Source organism: Armigeres subalbatus, chromosome 1, assembly GCF_024139115.2.
Source record: "Armigeres subalbatus isolate Guangzhou_Male chromosome 1, GZ_Asu_2, whole genome shotgun sequence".
Classification (NCBI taxonomy): domain Eukaryota; kingdom Metazoa; phylum Arthropoda; class Insecta; order Diptera; family Culicidae; genus Armigeres; species Armigeres subalbatus.
The window spans coordinates 165,930,240-165,947,493 of record NC_085139.1 but is presented as its reverse complement, the minus strand read 5'-3'; the positions used below and the strand labels follow the sequence as shown (position 1 = coordinate 165,947,493).

The following is a 17,254-nucleotide window of genomic DNA, read 5'->3' as shown; positions in this document are numbered from 1 at the left end:
AAATCCAATCCAAATCCAATCCAAATCCAATCCAAATCCAATCCAAATCCAATCCAAATCCAATCTAAATCCAAATCCAATCCAAAGTTCATTTTCAATTTAAATTCCATTCAAATTCAATTTTAATCCTTATCCTATCTAAATCCATTCTAAATCAGTTGCTACTGTCTGCTAAAAACAGAAATGCCAGAAATGCACAAACTATTTAAGAGCTTTTCATGCCCAAAAATATATTGAGAAATTATGTGTTGGTGTTGGTAGTTGTGTGCGTTTGCAATTTTCCAACCCTATTGAAAAGTATCATCAAACCGAACATCTCAACGACTAGGCTGAGAACACATTTGTTTATCATTTTATTTCTAAATTTATCTTTTTAATCAGTTGCATAATCTAGGTTATTCAATTAAGTACAAAACCATTCCATGCCAATTCTCCACTCGCTCATCATATATGCCTACAACATATTTAATTTGAATGAATATAATTCGAATCAGTAATCCCTCGCCAGAGAACACCCCTTAGCTTATCATTTACCTGTCTTATAGAATGCAGAAAAACGAGAAAAAAAAAGAAGGTCAGCACAACTGACATCGAAAGGCATATCTATTTTGCCTGAAACCGCTGACAACGAAATACCAGCTCGTACTTTTATTTTGCTTGCTTCAAATCCAACCCCTACCATTGCTTAACCCAAAGGTGAAATTTGAGAAACCATTTTACATAAGTGGGAATCATCGTTCCTGGAATGTTCCACTCGGTTGAAACTTGGTGCGGGCTGTGTTTAAAGCTCCTCAAGGGGATCATCATGCCTCAGAGTTTGCCAAAAATGTGCATCGTTCCAAATGATGTTTATTAGATGAATAAGTTGTTTTATCTGGTAATCGACTTCTATCATGTTTACGCAGGTGCATGAACCTGAAAACATGCGTCGGATGATGTAAATTCAAGAAAAAGGAACGAGGGTGAGCAAAATGTATTTTCCCCATTTTCCTTTCTAGTTCTACTTAACATGAAGTCATTCGGTCCAATTCAATATAATCGGTATCTTTACTTATCGTTCAAATAGGTAGAAGGCAAAAATGTTTTCAAACAGAAATCCCTAAATTCAATTTACCCCTAATTGTGTCACATTGGTGGTGATAGAGAGACGATCAGCGAATCCCAAAAAACTTTGGAGGGATGGACACTGGACAGTTTTCGCAGAAACTTTGAATTTATCGTTCGGGGAGGGATTCTAAAAGCATAACTTTTCGGCTATCTCTCTCCACTTTCGGAAAATTTAAAGTGCCAGCCACAGAGTGCGGGTTCCCGTTCAGTGCGATAGGGAAAAAGTTTCTTTTCTCGAAGACGGTTGACCAGTGTTGCCAAGCGCCTGTTCCGTACGCTCGGTAAGCACAGACTTGTGCTTATCTAATTTTGCAAAAAGTATTTTTCATGCTCAACATAAGTTTTCTCTCTGGTTATTTCGTTTCTTTCCACAGTATGCGCCGGAAATCCTGATGCAAAACGCCTCTACGATGACCTTCTCAGCAACTACAACAAACTTGTTCGGCCTGTTGTTAACGTTACAGACGCGCTAACCGTGAAAATCAAGCTAAAACTGTCCCAACTAATTGATGTGGTAAGTCCGACTTTCCATCCTTCTCGGTCCATTATTTATTATGGTCTGCTGGTATGGTGGTTTCACTTTGATGAACTTCAAATTTGTTTACGCCGATTAAATTTGGATGATGAGGATTGGAAATATTTATTGTGCATGCCATTAATTGTCGGTCAGTGGTTTTCAATCTGTTGTGTAAAATCCTATTTGTAAACAAATTGAAAACGCAAACTGATGATTGGAGGGAAATTTGCAGTTCTCATACTGGGACCATCTGAAATTTGTAGTTTAATGTTTTTCTTTACTTCCATCCACAGAATCTGAAAAATCAAATCATGACTACGAATCTGTGGGTCGAACAAACGTGGTACGACTACAAGCTCAAGTGGGAACCGAAGGAGTACGGCGGAGTGGAGATGCTGCACGTACCTTCGGATCACATTTGGCGCCCGGACATTGTCCTCTACAACAACGCGGACGGCAACTTCGAGGTGACGCTGGCGACGAAGGCCACCCTCAACTACACCGGGCGGGTCGAGTGGCGACCGCCCGCCATTTACAAAAGTTCCTGCGAGATCGACGTGGAGTATTTTCCCTTCGACGAGCAAACGTGTGTGATGAAGTTCGGCAGCTGGACGTACGATGGGTTTCAGGTGAGTGTGGACAAAATGGGAACTGTTATCCGTAATTAGCAAAACGTACTCGGCAGTTCCGTTAACAAAGATGCTTCTGCGCGTTACTAACAATGTTTTGGGATAAAGTTGAAGAGAGTTCTACTTCTCGCTTAACTTTTCAAAAGGACCTAAGTAACATTTTTTTCATGAATTAATTTGAATAGCGCAATCAACAGAAAAACATGAAAGCTTTCGATTGCAGTACTCAAATTAATTCATGAAAAAATGGTACTTAGGACCTTTTGAAAAATTAAGCGAGACTTCTGCTTCTACTTCCGCACAAAAATGGGGAATAAGGGTAAAATGGGCATTATAAGGTTTTCTATGTTAAAAAAATCTTTCTATTTGATTTCCCATACTTTTTAATAAAAAGTTTTTGTTGATTTATTTGTATTAGTTTTATAACGAAGAGACAGAATGAATTGCGATGAAAATTGTTAAAATAGGGAACTTGGGTACAACGGACATGACTCTCATTCATGCGGACACGGAATAATTCTTATTCGCTTCCTTAGACATTTTTGTGTCAGGATCTCTAATTTTATTTTATGAATATCGTTGCTTTCCTGAGTTACATATTTCTCAGTCGCATCATGAACACCTTTTCCCACTGTGCGATGGCGACAGTTGCGTCGCCTATGTTTTTTTTACTTATTTTTGACATTACATCCCTCAACTGGGACATTGCCGCTTCGCAGCTTAGTTCATTAAGCACTTCCACAGTTATTAACTGCGAGGTTTTTAAGCCGAGTTATCATTTTTGCATTCGTAGGGTTACCGGCGGTAATGTTGGCCCTGGATGTAATATTGGCTTATCACGCAAATTAAGGAAGATTTCAGAGATAATACGTCGATTTGTAGGGAGATATTAACCACTGCTTCTATAGAAAAGTGTATCAAACATATAGCTGCTTCATAACTCTAGATTTATACACTTCTTAAACTATTACAAGCAATTATCTTGCGTGAAAAATCACTTTGACTTGGTTTTTTAGCATCCATGTTTCGTTGACTTATGCAGGCTGGCTGTACTAGAGTTTTTCTTTTGCCCAATAAAAGAGTTTTCTGAATGAACATACCTGCTTTCGCACATCAGATGAATGGATAACAAACACGCTATGTCAGCTATCATTTTTATTTCACAATTTTCATTAGTATAGCGACATAATTAACCAAAATTTTTTTGAACAATACTGGGGGCACCCGTAGCCAAATGGTGGCATGCGCTTTCGATTTGTAGCACTACGTTAGTATAGGTGAAACTCTAAAATCAAAACATTCTCACCAATAACCCGTACTGGAGAAAATAAAGCTGCAGATAGAATATCCGATGCTTGCGATTAGGTTGCTAAGATTTTTTGTTAAAACAGGTTAATCCATTCAGCGGTTAAGTTTCATTCGCAAATTACATAACGCTAAACTGAACCCACACCAAGCCTCTAGTAATGCTTCATGTATGGTAGGATTCTGAAATTTATAAAGTCCTTAACGCTCAGACAAGTACCCTCCCACAACCTGAAACTTCATGTAGTTTGTAAATGGGCCCTCATGATGCTTTTCTCGAATCACGATATTGTGTATCCGGAATAAATTTATACCGCTTTTTATACCGAAGTTGGATTTTTCTCCAGATACATGCAACTTTCCCAACTTCGGAAGTAGTGCGCTGGATTCCCCTAAAGATGCGCTAAACAACGCATCCATTAGTTTGACAAATAAAACTTCGGAAGAAAGTTCGGTTCGGAAGTCCGGACTTCCGAATTCTAAGTTGGTGCTACGCCGACAATATAATCGCTTTCATTCGCAGAACATACCAAAAATAATGGCCTACCTTACGGCTTCCAAACACGATTTAAGCAAAAGGGAATCAAGCATAGGGTGACCATATGGTATCCTAAAGGAGGACATGTCCTCCTTTTTCGATAAAAATCGGATGTCCTCCTTTTGAGGTGAAATATCCTCCTTTTTGTATATTTTGAGGAAACAATTGACAATGCTAGACATTAATTTCGGTTGTAAATATACATTTGCGTTTGATTCTTTTCCAACTTGGAACCCTTTCCATCTAGCTTTCGATTAAAATCAATGTTAATACCAAACATCAGTGGAGTGTATTAGAAGATGTCAAAAAATGATTTGAAATAAGAGTTTGATAATTTCACGAAATTTTGAATAATGGGCTAAGAATCAAATGAATCAAATGCTTCTCAAGCTGTGCTGCGAGAAAGCATACATTGGTTGATTGAATCTTATTTCGATCGTAGCACATGGTACGTATCCTAAAAATAAATCTAAAGACAACTAAAAATGGTCACCTGTCATAAGTCGAGTTAAGTACTATTCCATTTAATTCCACCGCAACGTGGTCCCATAACAGGTAAAGACATTCCACTAAAAGAGCTTGATAAAATGTGTTGGAGGAAACATGGGACTCAAACTTATGACCCCATTGCAAAGACGGGTGCAAACATATATTCCCTAGTCAACGATATTCTCTAATCAAACATAAAGTTCCAAATTTACAGTAAATGAAAAATTAATTGTAATCTTTCTTGAATTCATCTGAAAATAATACCTCGCAAAGCTTCAAAATCGTCATGAAAATCTCCGTAGTTGTATCCAGCCTGAAAACATTTTTGAATTTCTACCAACAACTATTGAAAGCATCGTGGTCATGGTGTACGCCGTCTAGATTCATTCGTATGCCATGAACTTGTTGGTATTCAAGGAATAATCTCCGCTGGTCTTTTGGGTGTCTTAAGTAATATACAATCAGTTGTCTATTGCTCAACGTTGCGATGTATGCGATGGTTAAGTCATTCGAAAAAAAAATAATATTATAATATTTCAGATTTTCTTGCTAAAATTCTGTGCATTGCTGCCAACATATTGATACACCAAGCATTTGTGTACCATTATTCAGATAGATTGAGGCTTGTTTAATAGAATCTCACTATAAAGATGGTGAGTTCGTTCTTTCTTTTTTTTATTTTTATAAATTTGTATGTCGTCTTTGACTTGACGTCCCGACAAATCAGTCAATTTAATATCAAATACAGGAAATTTTCGGTTTGGTAATTTCTTTCATATGTTCTCCCTTTTCAATCAAATGTCCTCCTTTTTGGCACGATTCGAAGGAATTGTCCTCCTTTGGAAAATTTTCATATGGTCACCCTAATCAAGCATCAACCTTTCGTGATTCGATACACCATTTTCTTCATAATTTCGCAAATAAATGATTCAATTAGTGTAAGAATATTTAGTTTTATCATCTTTCGCACGAATCCTACAAACATTTTCTCATTTATAATGGAAAGATACAATGGATCGTATGTTTCATTAGATAAACTTTCAACGTCATTTCATGTGAATAATTTCAAGTCAAATTACTTGACAAATACCTTCATCATAATTGAGATTTATTATTGCTTGCAAAAAGTATTTTGATCTGTAAAATACCGAAAAAGTATTCTTTCAACTCGGGAAGTTGAAACACGTGAGAGTTTTGAGAGGATTCACAACAGCTGATCGATATAGAGAGGAGTGGAATCAAACGCACGTACCAATCATGAAACTTCAATGCAGGCAGAGTTAAAAACAAGCATCCAATAATTGTATTTATGAATAATTGTGTAATAATATCAGGTAGTTGGCACAGTTATAACTGTTTATGCACAGTACAAAGCAAGGAATTGCATAAGAATAAGTTTTACAATTGACTTTCTTGAGTAGTGCGTTATGCATCATCCCCACCTAAACCATTGTTTACGTTTTGGAAAAAAGTTTCTTTGAGAGTATCGCGAGAGCGAGAGCAACATAACTGCGGCGGTTTCAACTAGCAGTAAATCTCAAAATTATGCGGCAGCCAATAAATAACGTATGCAAATTGTTTGAAGGCACAACATGAGGGCTAGAACATGTAGCCTTTTTGCAAGTGCAGTTTTTAATACAGTTTTCATTTTTTTAAACTTCTACACTTGCAAATATGGTAAATATTTGGGAAATAAATGAGTCATATAATAGTATTTTCGTTAGCATGTCCTTGGTAAGCGTGCTTTTGGTGGAATCTGAAACGCACTCTCACAGTCGGTGTGGTAGTATTTTACATGCAACCAATTAGAATTCACTCTCAATAAGATGATTTGATTTTCTCTATTTGTTTGCATGCTGCCTTTATTTAACGCAAGCAAAATGACTGGTACTATAAACAGCAACCCATCTTTATCTCTCGTATGTTCGAAATCAACAATCACTCGTCCCAAGTGGGCTGAAAAATTATCCACCTGATAGGGACAAGGATGCCGACCTTTTGTCCATTTCGCTCGACACTTTCGCTGGTTTAAATGAGATATTGCGGACATTCATCGTCGTTTTTTGCTATTTGGCGTCAAAACCAAATGTAAGCAAGCTGGCTGGTGGAATAATTCTGCTTGGAAATGCAATATATGAAGATTTACAACGATAAATGTGCTCAACCGTAGCATAATGGGCCAAGGTTTGAGCCGTTACCCATATCATGTTTTGATTTGAATATTGTATAAGATTTTTCTAATAATCATATTAGCCTTAAGAGCGCTCCTAACGGAATCCAAATTTAAAAATACTCGCGTTTTCAAGGGCACACCATTTTGAAAATTGGATTGGTTAAGCAAGAAAGCTTTTTAGTTGACTAGGCCTACCTTAGGAGTCATCATCTTCTTCTTCTTATTGGCATTACATCTCCACACAGGGACAGAGCCGCCGCGCAGCTTAGTGTCCATTAAGCACTTCCACAGTTATTTATTTATTTATTTATTTATTTAGTAGTAATTGTCATCTGATATCTGATGTCTCAATGACTACAAGGGTAAAACTTATCACTGAATCTAACAAGCATACACATAATACATAATCATAATACACAAGAATTAATCACTACAGTAAAACAGAACTTAACAAACTACGTTTGTGTCAAACGGTGTCTCGAAAGTGTGTTGTGAAAACTCGCTGTAGATTTGCTGGCGATAGATTAAAATCAAAGAGGTGGAACACTGCGTTGAAATTGGATGACATATATCGAACTGGATCATGCTGACCATATCGACTGTTTCGAGCACCAAGCTGAATGAAGTCCCTTCTCCTCAGCGGACGCATAGGAGCGTAAAAATTCATCTTACTAAGTATTGCTGGAGAGTCAAAAGCACCATTGAGGATTTTCGCCATGAACATGGCCTGTGCCACACGGCGTCGAACATTTAAAGTATCCAGCCCAAGCAGCCGACAGCGGTTTTCATATGGAGTGAAATGTTGGCCATCACGCCAAGGAAGATTGCGCAAAGCAAAGCGCACGAACTTTTTTGCACAGATTCGATCCTCGAGATCCAGGTGGCTTGATAAGGGCACCACACAGTGACAGCAAACTCCAGTGTTGATCGTACAAGCGCACAATAGAGCGATCGCAGGCAGTATGGGTCACGAAATCCTTTGGCGATTTTCATTATGAAGCCAAGTTGTCGGTTTGCCTTAGAAATCACGTAATCGTAGTGGAAACGGAAGGTTAGTGCGTCGTCAAGTATAACTCCAAGATCCCTGATTTGTTGCACTTCGCTCAAGAGCTGTCCCAGCCAGCATGTAATTGTAAATAATAGGTTTTCGTTTTCTGCTGAACGTTATTGTCTGACATTTATGGATACTGAGTGACAAATGGTTTCGCTCGCACCACCCCTCTAAACGGGTTAAAAGCATTTGTAGTTTAATGCAGTCCTCAAGACTATTGACAACAATGTATATCTTTGCATCGTCAGCATAGAGTAGCCTCACTCCAGGTGGTAGCACCAGTGTCACATCGTTGACAAATATTGAAAACAATAATGGTCCCAGATTACTCCCTTGTGGTACCCCAGATGGAGTAACGAAAGGATCCTGAAAAGATGATCCGACTTTCACACGCAATTTTCTATCCGTCAGGTAGGATCTAAACCAATCCACGCACGCAGAGGAAACGCCCAACTTCTCCAGTTTACTAAGTAGAATACCATGATCAACACGGTCAAAAGCAGCTTTGAGATCTATATATACAGCATCCACTTGCCGCCCGTTATCAAGAGCCTCAATGCAAGTTGTTGTGAATTCTGTCAAGTTGGTCGCGACCGATCTCTTAGGGAAAAATCCATGCTGGTCCGTTGAGATGTACTGCTTGCAGCAAGCGAAGAGCGTGTCGTTCACTATGATTTCGAAAACTTTCGAACAAGCGGAGAGAGTGGTTATTCCACGATAGTTGCTCACATCGCATTTGTTCCCTTTCTTGTGTACTGGAAAAAGGTATGACGATTTCCAGCGCATGGGAAACTTTCTGGTTCGAAGCGAGAGATTGAAGATTTTGCTAACGGTTTGATAAAAGCACATGAACACCGGCGCAGCAAAGCAGCGGGTATCCTGTCCGGCCCAGCACGGAAAGAAAATTTCAGTTTCCGAATCGCCCGGCACACATTTTCATCACTGATGGGAAAGATGTCTAAATCCAGTACATCACGAGGAGCGTCGCGAGAAGCCTCAACGGCATGAGAGAGCGGAGCTGCGAAATCGTTGAAGGAGGTCTTGAACTGTGTAGCAAAGAGCTCGCATTTGTCAGCGGGAGTGTCAGCAGAGACAACCATTCAGTTGCATTGACGTAGGAAGACCATCTTCGTTCCGTTTGGACCCAACAAATTTCCAGAATTGCTTGGGATTTAGACGCAGATTTCTGTTGTGTGCGGCTGATGTATCGGGAATACAAAACTGATTATAACTTCTGAATACACTGCTGGCACTATTGAACTGCTGCTTGTTGTACGTGGAACGATAATTGCAGTATCTACGAAGTGCAGAAGAACGGCGACGTTTAAGTATTCGTAATCTGTGGTTGGACCACGCAGGCTTCCGTGCAGGTCCTACAATCGGAACATGAATAGCAAATGCACGAACGATACTGTCGGTGAAAAAGTCCACGGCATCGTCGACGTTATCGAAAGAATTGATGCAATCCCAATCAACTGCAAGTAGCATTTCATTCAGTGCAGAGTAATCTGCTTTTCGGAAGTTATAACTGCTCGAATCATGTCCAGACTCAAAGGTAATGGGCGGCACGTACGACACCTCCAAGGTAAGCGGAGGATGGTTGACATCTACAGGTGTCAGCGGCTCAACAGCAGGGTGTATTGTGCAACTTGGCAACACTGCATCATTAACCAGTACCAGATCAAGTACACGACCATTTGAGTTAACAATGGGATTGATCTGGGTCAATCCATGAAAGTTGAATCCGTCCAACAATACGCAACTGGATTCTGATAGACGAGAGCGTATCAAGTCTACTGATGGGTAGGAATTTTCACCCGAACACCACCGAATAGCAGATTGATTGTAGTCACCGAGAAGCAAGACCTTGTCGCTAGCTCTGAGAGTAGAAGTAACCGTTTCGATAGAATCTAGATGGCGTTGAATATCATCAAGATTGTTCATACGATCAGGTGGCAAGTACACAACCCCAATGCTGATAATGAAACCGGTCATATTGACACGAACCCACAACTGTTCAAGGGTATCACTGACGACAGCAGATTCACGAACACAATTGAACTTTGCCAAAACTGCAATGAGTACACCACCACCACGGGTTTTACGGCTATTCCGAGGATTGCGATCAGTTCTGAACACCGAGTAGTGGTTTCCAAAAAGCTGTGCTGAATGTATGACGTCATCCAGCCAAGTTTCGGTTAATACAACGACATCGTAATCTTCTTCGCATACCGCCAAAAAGAAGTCATCGATTTTGGTACGAAGCCCGCGAACATTCTGATAGTAGATACGCAGACCACTGTTTTCGTTGCTTGATGCTCGTTGTTGGTAGGTCCCTTCACCTGCCAGACCTTCCACAAGGTTGGGGGCAAATGTGCGTACCGGTGTCCGGTCGAGAGGATATTCCGATGAGAGAGACGTCGCTGCGCGCGGGCTGGAAACAGGAGGCTTTTTGGAGGATGGACCGAACGTATTGAGAGCGTACTTGCCTGATAATCGCTGTTGGAAGGTCCCTCACCTGCCTCAAACACAGGGCCGGGACGGCTGATGATCGTAGGCTGGATGGGCTCGACTGTGATGAGCGGATAGGGACCTTCCACAAGGCTGGGGGCAAGTGTGCGTCCCGGTGTCCGATCGAGAGGATATTCAGATGAGAGAGACGTCGCTGAGCGTGGGCTGGAAACAGGTGGCTTTTTGGAGGATGGACCGAACGTATTGAAAGCGTACTTGCCTGATAATCGCTGTTGGAAGGTCCCTCACCTGCGTCAAACACAGGGCCGGGACGACTGATGATCGCAGGCTGGATGGGCTCGACTGTGATGAGCGGATAGGGACCTTCCACAAGGCTGGGGGCAAGTGTGCGTCCCGGTGTCCGATCGAGAGGATATTCAGATGAGAGAGACGTCGCTGCGCGTAGGCTGGAAAATGGAGGCTTTTTGGAGGATGGACCGAACGTATTGAGAGCGTACTTGCCTGATAATCGCTGTTGGAAGGTCCCCTCACCTGCCTCAAACACAGGGCCGGGACGGCTGAAGATCGCAGGCTGGATGGGCTCGACTGTGATGAGCGGATAGGGACCTTCCACAAGGCTGGGGGCAAGTGTGCGTCCCGGTGTCCGATCGAGAGGATTTTTAGATGAATGATGCACTGCTGCTTGATGGCCGGAATAAAGAGACTCCCTACTGTCAGCATACTCTCCTAATTGCTAGGTAGAAAAATCTATGCGTTGTCGAGCCGATTTAAGTCGCTTGGCGAAAATGGGACAGTCAGTACTCCAAGAGGCATGGTTTACGTCGAGTAGTTGGTCGTAAGGCGAACTCCGTTTTGAATTCGATACATGGCAGTTATTACACTTCAAATAATCGGCAAGGCACTCATTCACCTGATGATCACCAGCACACCTCGGGCAGCATGAAGGATTTTTGCAGGAAGCAGCTTTGTGACCATATTCCGAGCAATTGAAGCAACGCAGCACATCCGTAGCCTCCACGACTCTGCACCTTTCCCATCCGATGTTTACTCTCTGCCGTTTGATTAAATCATCGAACCCACGAGCATCTGTTTCCAGTATGGCCAACATATGATTGCTTTTTTGCGACTCGTTTTGTGTATTCGGATTAATTTCAGAGCGAGAGCATTCGTTCCGGGGTTCTGCTTTCTCAACTTAGGAATCAAGTCCTCTTCGTCAATATCCTTGGAAATGCCAATTATTTTAACTCGGGGTTTCAAGGGCTTCTGGCTTTCAACGCAATAATTCCTGTCGAGAATATTAGAGGCGGCTGCAGCTAATTTCACTGCGTGGCCGCTGGTCTCACACCTCACAGTGACAACACCATTTTCCTTAACCGAACATCCTTCACAGAGAATTCCGCAGGATCGAGTTTAGCGCAAATGTCAGCCTTAGTTACCTCTGCGGATTGTTCTTGTTTAGGCTTGAAAAGGACAGTTTGCTCAATTTTGGTAACCGCATTAGACTTACGCTGCGGTGAGACCGGCACTGGAGATTGTACAGGAGTGGGAGAATACTGGGAGAACGAGCTGGTTTATTCGCATTATCGATTCTGCGGCGCTTTCCGGAACGGAGCAGACCACCTTCTTCAGAAAAAGTAGCCGGAGTTTTAGAACTTTGGATGAACTGCACACTATCGGAAGGGTCAGGAACTTTACGTTTGATTCGGTTTTTTCCACCACTAGAGGACTGTAACACGCTAGCAAAAGACGGAATTCCCGGAAAAGGCGCTCCACAGACATCCCGTTTATTCAAACACACTAATTCCTCAGCTACAGCTTTTTTAATCACTTGTTCGAAATTTTTGAACAGATCGACGACATTCACAAGACTATCCATTTTATTCGCAATCTCATCCAATCGTTTTTCACTGTGCCTATCATCGAACTCGGCGAGGCTCAGACATGCATCACATACAAACACGGCGCTCTTTATTTTTTGCAGCAATGCTATCTCTTCATTCGTAGCCCCCGGTAGGCATTTGATGTGAATAGCCAGTTTACATCTTCCAAAGCACTCGACACAATCGTCATGATCATCGATAGGCGCTGCACACTGAGCGCACGGATGATTGCCGAAGCTGGGTTCGCTCCCTTCACCACCCATCTCCGCGGGCGCCGCGCCCAAGCGAAAGCAAAACAAACAGAAAACGCAGAAAACAAACGATTAATTGAACCAAGTTTTATCACTCGAAATCAGCAGTTTGTGGCAACGTATCAACAAAACTTTGCTTTTGCAATAGGCAGGCAAAGTTCACACATCACATAACACGAAAATTACTAATATTATCAATCAATGCACACATAAAACATGAACGTAATGATGACACATAGTAAGTTACGACAAAAATTCGCGCCGGATTATACATTATATTATTATATTAAACTGCGAGGTTTCTAAGGCACGTTACGATTTTTGCATTCGTATATCATGAGGCTAACACGATGATACTTTTATGCCCAGGGAAGTCGAGACAGTTTCCAATCCGATAATTGCCTAGACTGGCACCGGGAATCGAACCCAGCCACCCTCAGCATGGTCTTGCTTTGTAGCCGCGCGTCTTACCGCACGGCTAAGGAGGAGCCATATTCATTATGAACAAGCAAGAGTGAAAACCTGGTCAAAACGGGTTTAGCAATTGCGCAGCCGAGTGGCGACCTATGAAAAGATTGGCATTAGTTGCTACGGAGTGTGAAGCGGAGCCGATTCTTCCGGTAAGATAGTTTCGTACACCTACTGTCGTCGGAATCCAGGAGGAGCCAGCGGAGGTAATTCGCCGTTGCACTAAGGTCCAGGATACAGATTTATGCAGAAAGATGCATTTTACGCCAAAACTATATTTTTCAGAGAAAAAAATTGTTTACAAAATGATTCGGAATAGTAGGGCTATCATTATGGTGCTGTCAAAAAACAGGGTGGCTCATTATTTAAAAAAAAATCGGAATGCTGACATGTAATGTTCTACAAAGTTGTAGCGCAGTTTATTCCAATGAAATTTGGTAAAAAAGCTTTTTCTGTAGCTTTTAAGTGTGCTGATTTAGAGCAATTTTACCTACTTGGATTAGGGCGACCTTAAAAAAACAGTATTTTTGTTATTTTTTTTTCGATTTTTCGGAAAAGTCGTCTTTGGGTTACTTCTGCTAAAAAATGCAACTTTTGATGTATAAATATGCTCAATATTGTTTTTTACGAATGTCACCTTCTGACGACTTCTGGGGCTTTCCAAAACGCGTGATTTGCTATAAAAAATCGTTTGTATCTATTTTCGTTGTCGAGTTATATCAATTTTCATGAAAAAAATATGACATTAGTAAAATTGGTAAAACTTGAGATACAAAATTAAATATCTTCAATTTTTTGACAAACTAAAGAATATGCATCGCTCTCCCAAATGCCGTGTAAACAATTTTTTGGTTTGCCGTAATTGGAGATATCGATTTTTGAAAAACAAGCAATTTTGACAGAAAAACGGTTATAGCTTTTGATCGGAAAAAGATATTGAGCATATTTATACATCAAATGTTATGAGATATTCAATAAGACCAGTGTTGGTCCGTTGGGTTTGATCAAATAATAAAATAAAATCAAATTCCTTTGAACTTTAAAAGTCACCCGAAGATGACTTTTCCGAAATCGACGATAAAAAATAAATAAATATTTTCCAAATAGGTAAAATTGCTCTAAATCAGCACATTAAAGAGCTACAGAAAAAGCTTTTTTGCACCATTGTACCTGCGCTACAACTTTGTAGAACATTACATATCAGTATTGCGTGAAATAAAATTTTTGATAGTACCATAATGATGGTCTCACTATTCCGAACAATTTTGTAGGACAACACTTTTTCTAAAAAAATATAGTTTTGGCGTAAAATGCATCTTTCCGCATAAATCTGTATCCAGGACCATAGTGCGTTAATTGGAGCAGGTGGAGCTGGAGTTTGAACCGCCGCGGCCGTCACTGCCAGTCGTTTGTGCGGCACCTACTTTCTTATTTCCAAGATGTTTATCGACACAGTGGGCGCATTTGGGATAATCGACTTCCATCTTATCGTCTCATTTATTGCAGGGGTCGCCACATTTATTGCAGCGCGGGGTCATGTCGCAATTCCGGATTCCATTCCCAAAGTTGCAGCAGTTTGTACACTGCCGCAATGTACAGGCCTGTAGCGCTCCCAGTCAACGAGTGTACTTTACAGCGCAAAATGAGCTTCAGGTCCTTCAAAGCTCGTGGTGGGTACAGCTGGTTCTGATACATTCTCGTCTTGTCGTGATGAGGATTTTTTTTTGAATGGCGACAGGCCTTGTGGATGATTTTCAAATCAGCAATGAGCTAATTCTCATCCATGTCGTGTAGTCCATGCAGCAACGCCTTGAGCGGCTTCGCATCGGGAAGGTCATGCGAGTAGTACTCATACTTGTGGACCAGAAGGAGCTCCACAACAGTCTTCGGGAGAGGGAGCGAACAAAAATCAAAAACACTTGCAAAAAATATTTCGATATAGGCGCGAGCGAAAACAGAATCGTTCGTGTCGCATTATCAAACTCTAAAAACGCGAACGTCCGAGACACGTGTCCTTTTATGCTCAGAGAAACAGAAGTGGAGGGCCAAGAAGGCTGTAAATCAGTGTTGGAAATGCACGAACCTGATTGGATGCTTCTGAAAATTTTACTGAAATACTGGGTTTCTCAAAAATTGAATTTAAATAATCAAAAATATGAAATAAATTGGCAAATTGATGGATAGTTTTTGAGTCGATCGATACATTAACCAAATAGATTCTTGTGCAAACAGCAGCAACCGTTACTGAACAATATAACCGCCATTGGTAATCGTTTGGAGATGGCGCGACGATCATAAGGTTTTACATCAAATGAACACAACCTCAAAAACTCAATCGAATGAACTCAATTTGACATTTATCGGTGGTAGGTTCATGAGGTTCATCCTATCTCCCGCAGCAAGCGGATGAACCTTTGTTTATATACAAACCACCGATACCTGTCAAATATGGAAGAAATTTACCAGGACGCAGCCGTGGCTCCATACGTGTGACGTCATACTGTAAAACCAAATTGTTGTGTGAAACGCAGCCCAAATGCGACTGTCAAACGTATTGGCTGCGTTCGACAATTGCTTATAAGTTGCGTCCGTATGTACTTCCGCAATCAGTAGAGTAGATGGCAGTAGTGAGTCAACGTATATTAATTCAAAAGTTTACACATGATTTTCAATAAAATTTGTTCTAGTTTAACCCTTGTGTGGCCGGCTGGGTACCCGGGTACCTTTTTGGAATTCAATTCGCGATATCTAAATGAGTTTTCATAGTAGGTGGTTGAAACTCTGTAATATCCACAATAATGACGGCCAAAATCGATTGTACGGGTTAACTGAAATTTTGATCAAGGAGGGGTGGAGGGAGGGATTCAGACATTTTTTTACCCTTTAAATGGCCGGCAGGGTACCCGGGTACCCACGAAACTAAAATGCTTATATCTTTGGCAATTGTTAACCGTTTTCAACCGTTTTGAGCTTATTCGATTCAGAATTTTATCCTTTATTGTGCTGTTTTAGGATTGTACCGGTCCGGTCTCTCAGATCACCAGGAAATCCGGATTTCTAGGGACATGCCCTGCATAAATGATACTGATCGTGGATTTCGATAGGTAATCAGCAATATGGGTATCAAACTTCTTGATATTTCATCAGCAAGTTGATTTTTATTGATTTGGGTCCATCAGACGATCAGATCTTAAATTGGGCATTCCAGAACAGGTTCCTCGAGGTGTCATAGATGGCCATGAAAAATTTTCAAGGGAACATCAACAATATGGGTATCAAACTTCTTGAAATTATTTCCAGGGTGTGTTCTTGACAAGTTGACTCCGGGGGGGCCATTTTGGAACAAGTTTCCCGGGTGGGGAAGGAGGGGGGGGGGTTGGTTGGCCAAAAACATTTCTCATTGGATCCCCAACAAAATGGATGTCAAAATTCTTGAAACATCTACAGCAGACTTTTGTTTATTATCTTGGTTCCAACAGATGTGTGAAAATTTGAGTGGCCATTTCGGAACAGGTTCCCAGTGGGGCCAAGAATGGTCATAAACATTTTTCAACAATATGGGCATCAAATTTCTTTAAATGGCCAAAGCAGTTTGTTTCTGATTGTTTTAGAGCCACCAGACTGCTGATTCAATGAAAAATGAATTTATTCTGGAATACTATTTTTAAACTTGTAAAGTTTTGCATTAGATATTAAACTGTTTCAATATAGTTTCAATAAGTCAACAACATCATGCACATGTTTTAAATGGGTTAAGCCGAAATACAAATAGTCGAAGAGACAGAAGGTCTAAGGCACAAAAGGTCGAAAAAGACAAACGTCGAGAGGAAAGAAGGTATAAAAGACAAAACGTCGAAAGAGACAAAAGGTCAATCAAGACAAAAGGCTGAAAGCGAAAAAAATAAATTAAAAATAACTTCCTTCTTCCTTCCTTGTTCGTTTTATATTTTTCCTCCTTCTTTCTTGTTTATTCTCCCTTCTCCATTATCTCTCCTCCATTCTCTTTTCTTCCTTATTCTTTATTTCTTCCTCTTTCTCTTTTTTCTTCCTTCTCCCTTCTTCAATATTTCTTCATTCTACAATCTTCCTTCTTTCTACCTTTCCTTTTTCCTTTTCCCTTCTCTATTCTTCCTTTTCCTTTCTCCTTTTTCCCTTCTTCCCTCACTTTTTCCTATACGACCTTTTGTCCCTTTCGTCTTTATGTGCCTTTCGGCCTTTTGTCCCTTTCGACGTTTTGTCTGTTCAACATGTTATCCTTTCGGCTTTTTATCTTTGTGACTTTATATCATTCGTCGCTTTTTCATAGATTCGGTTTAAATCTATGCACAGAATAACCTACCTCCAAACGAACTGTCAAATGTATCTCCAAACGAG

At 40.8% G+C, this 17,254-nt stretch overlaps 1 protein-coding gene across 1 annotated transcript in view; it reads left to right on the top strand.

The window, feature by feature from the left end:
- LOC134205491 (acetylcholine receptor subunit alpha-like) overlaps window positions 1–17,254 on the top strand; it is a 710,869-nt gene that overhangs the window by 562,144 nt on the left and 131,471 nt on the right. The window contains exons 3-4 of the mRNA XM_062680771.1: window positions 1,482–1,621; window positions 1,918–2,253. Of these exons, the coding sequence (XP_062536755.1) occupies window positions 1,482–1,621; window positions 1,918–2,253 (476 nt within the window). The remainder of the gene's footprint in view (window positions 1–1,481; window positions 1,622–1,917; window positions 2,254–17,254) is intronic.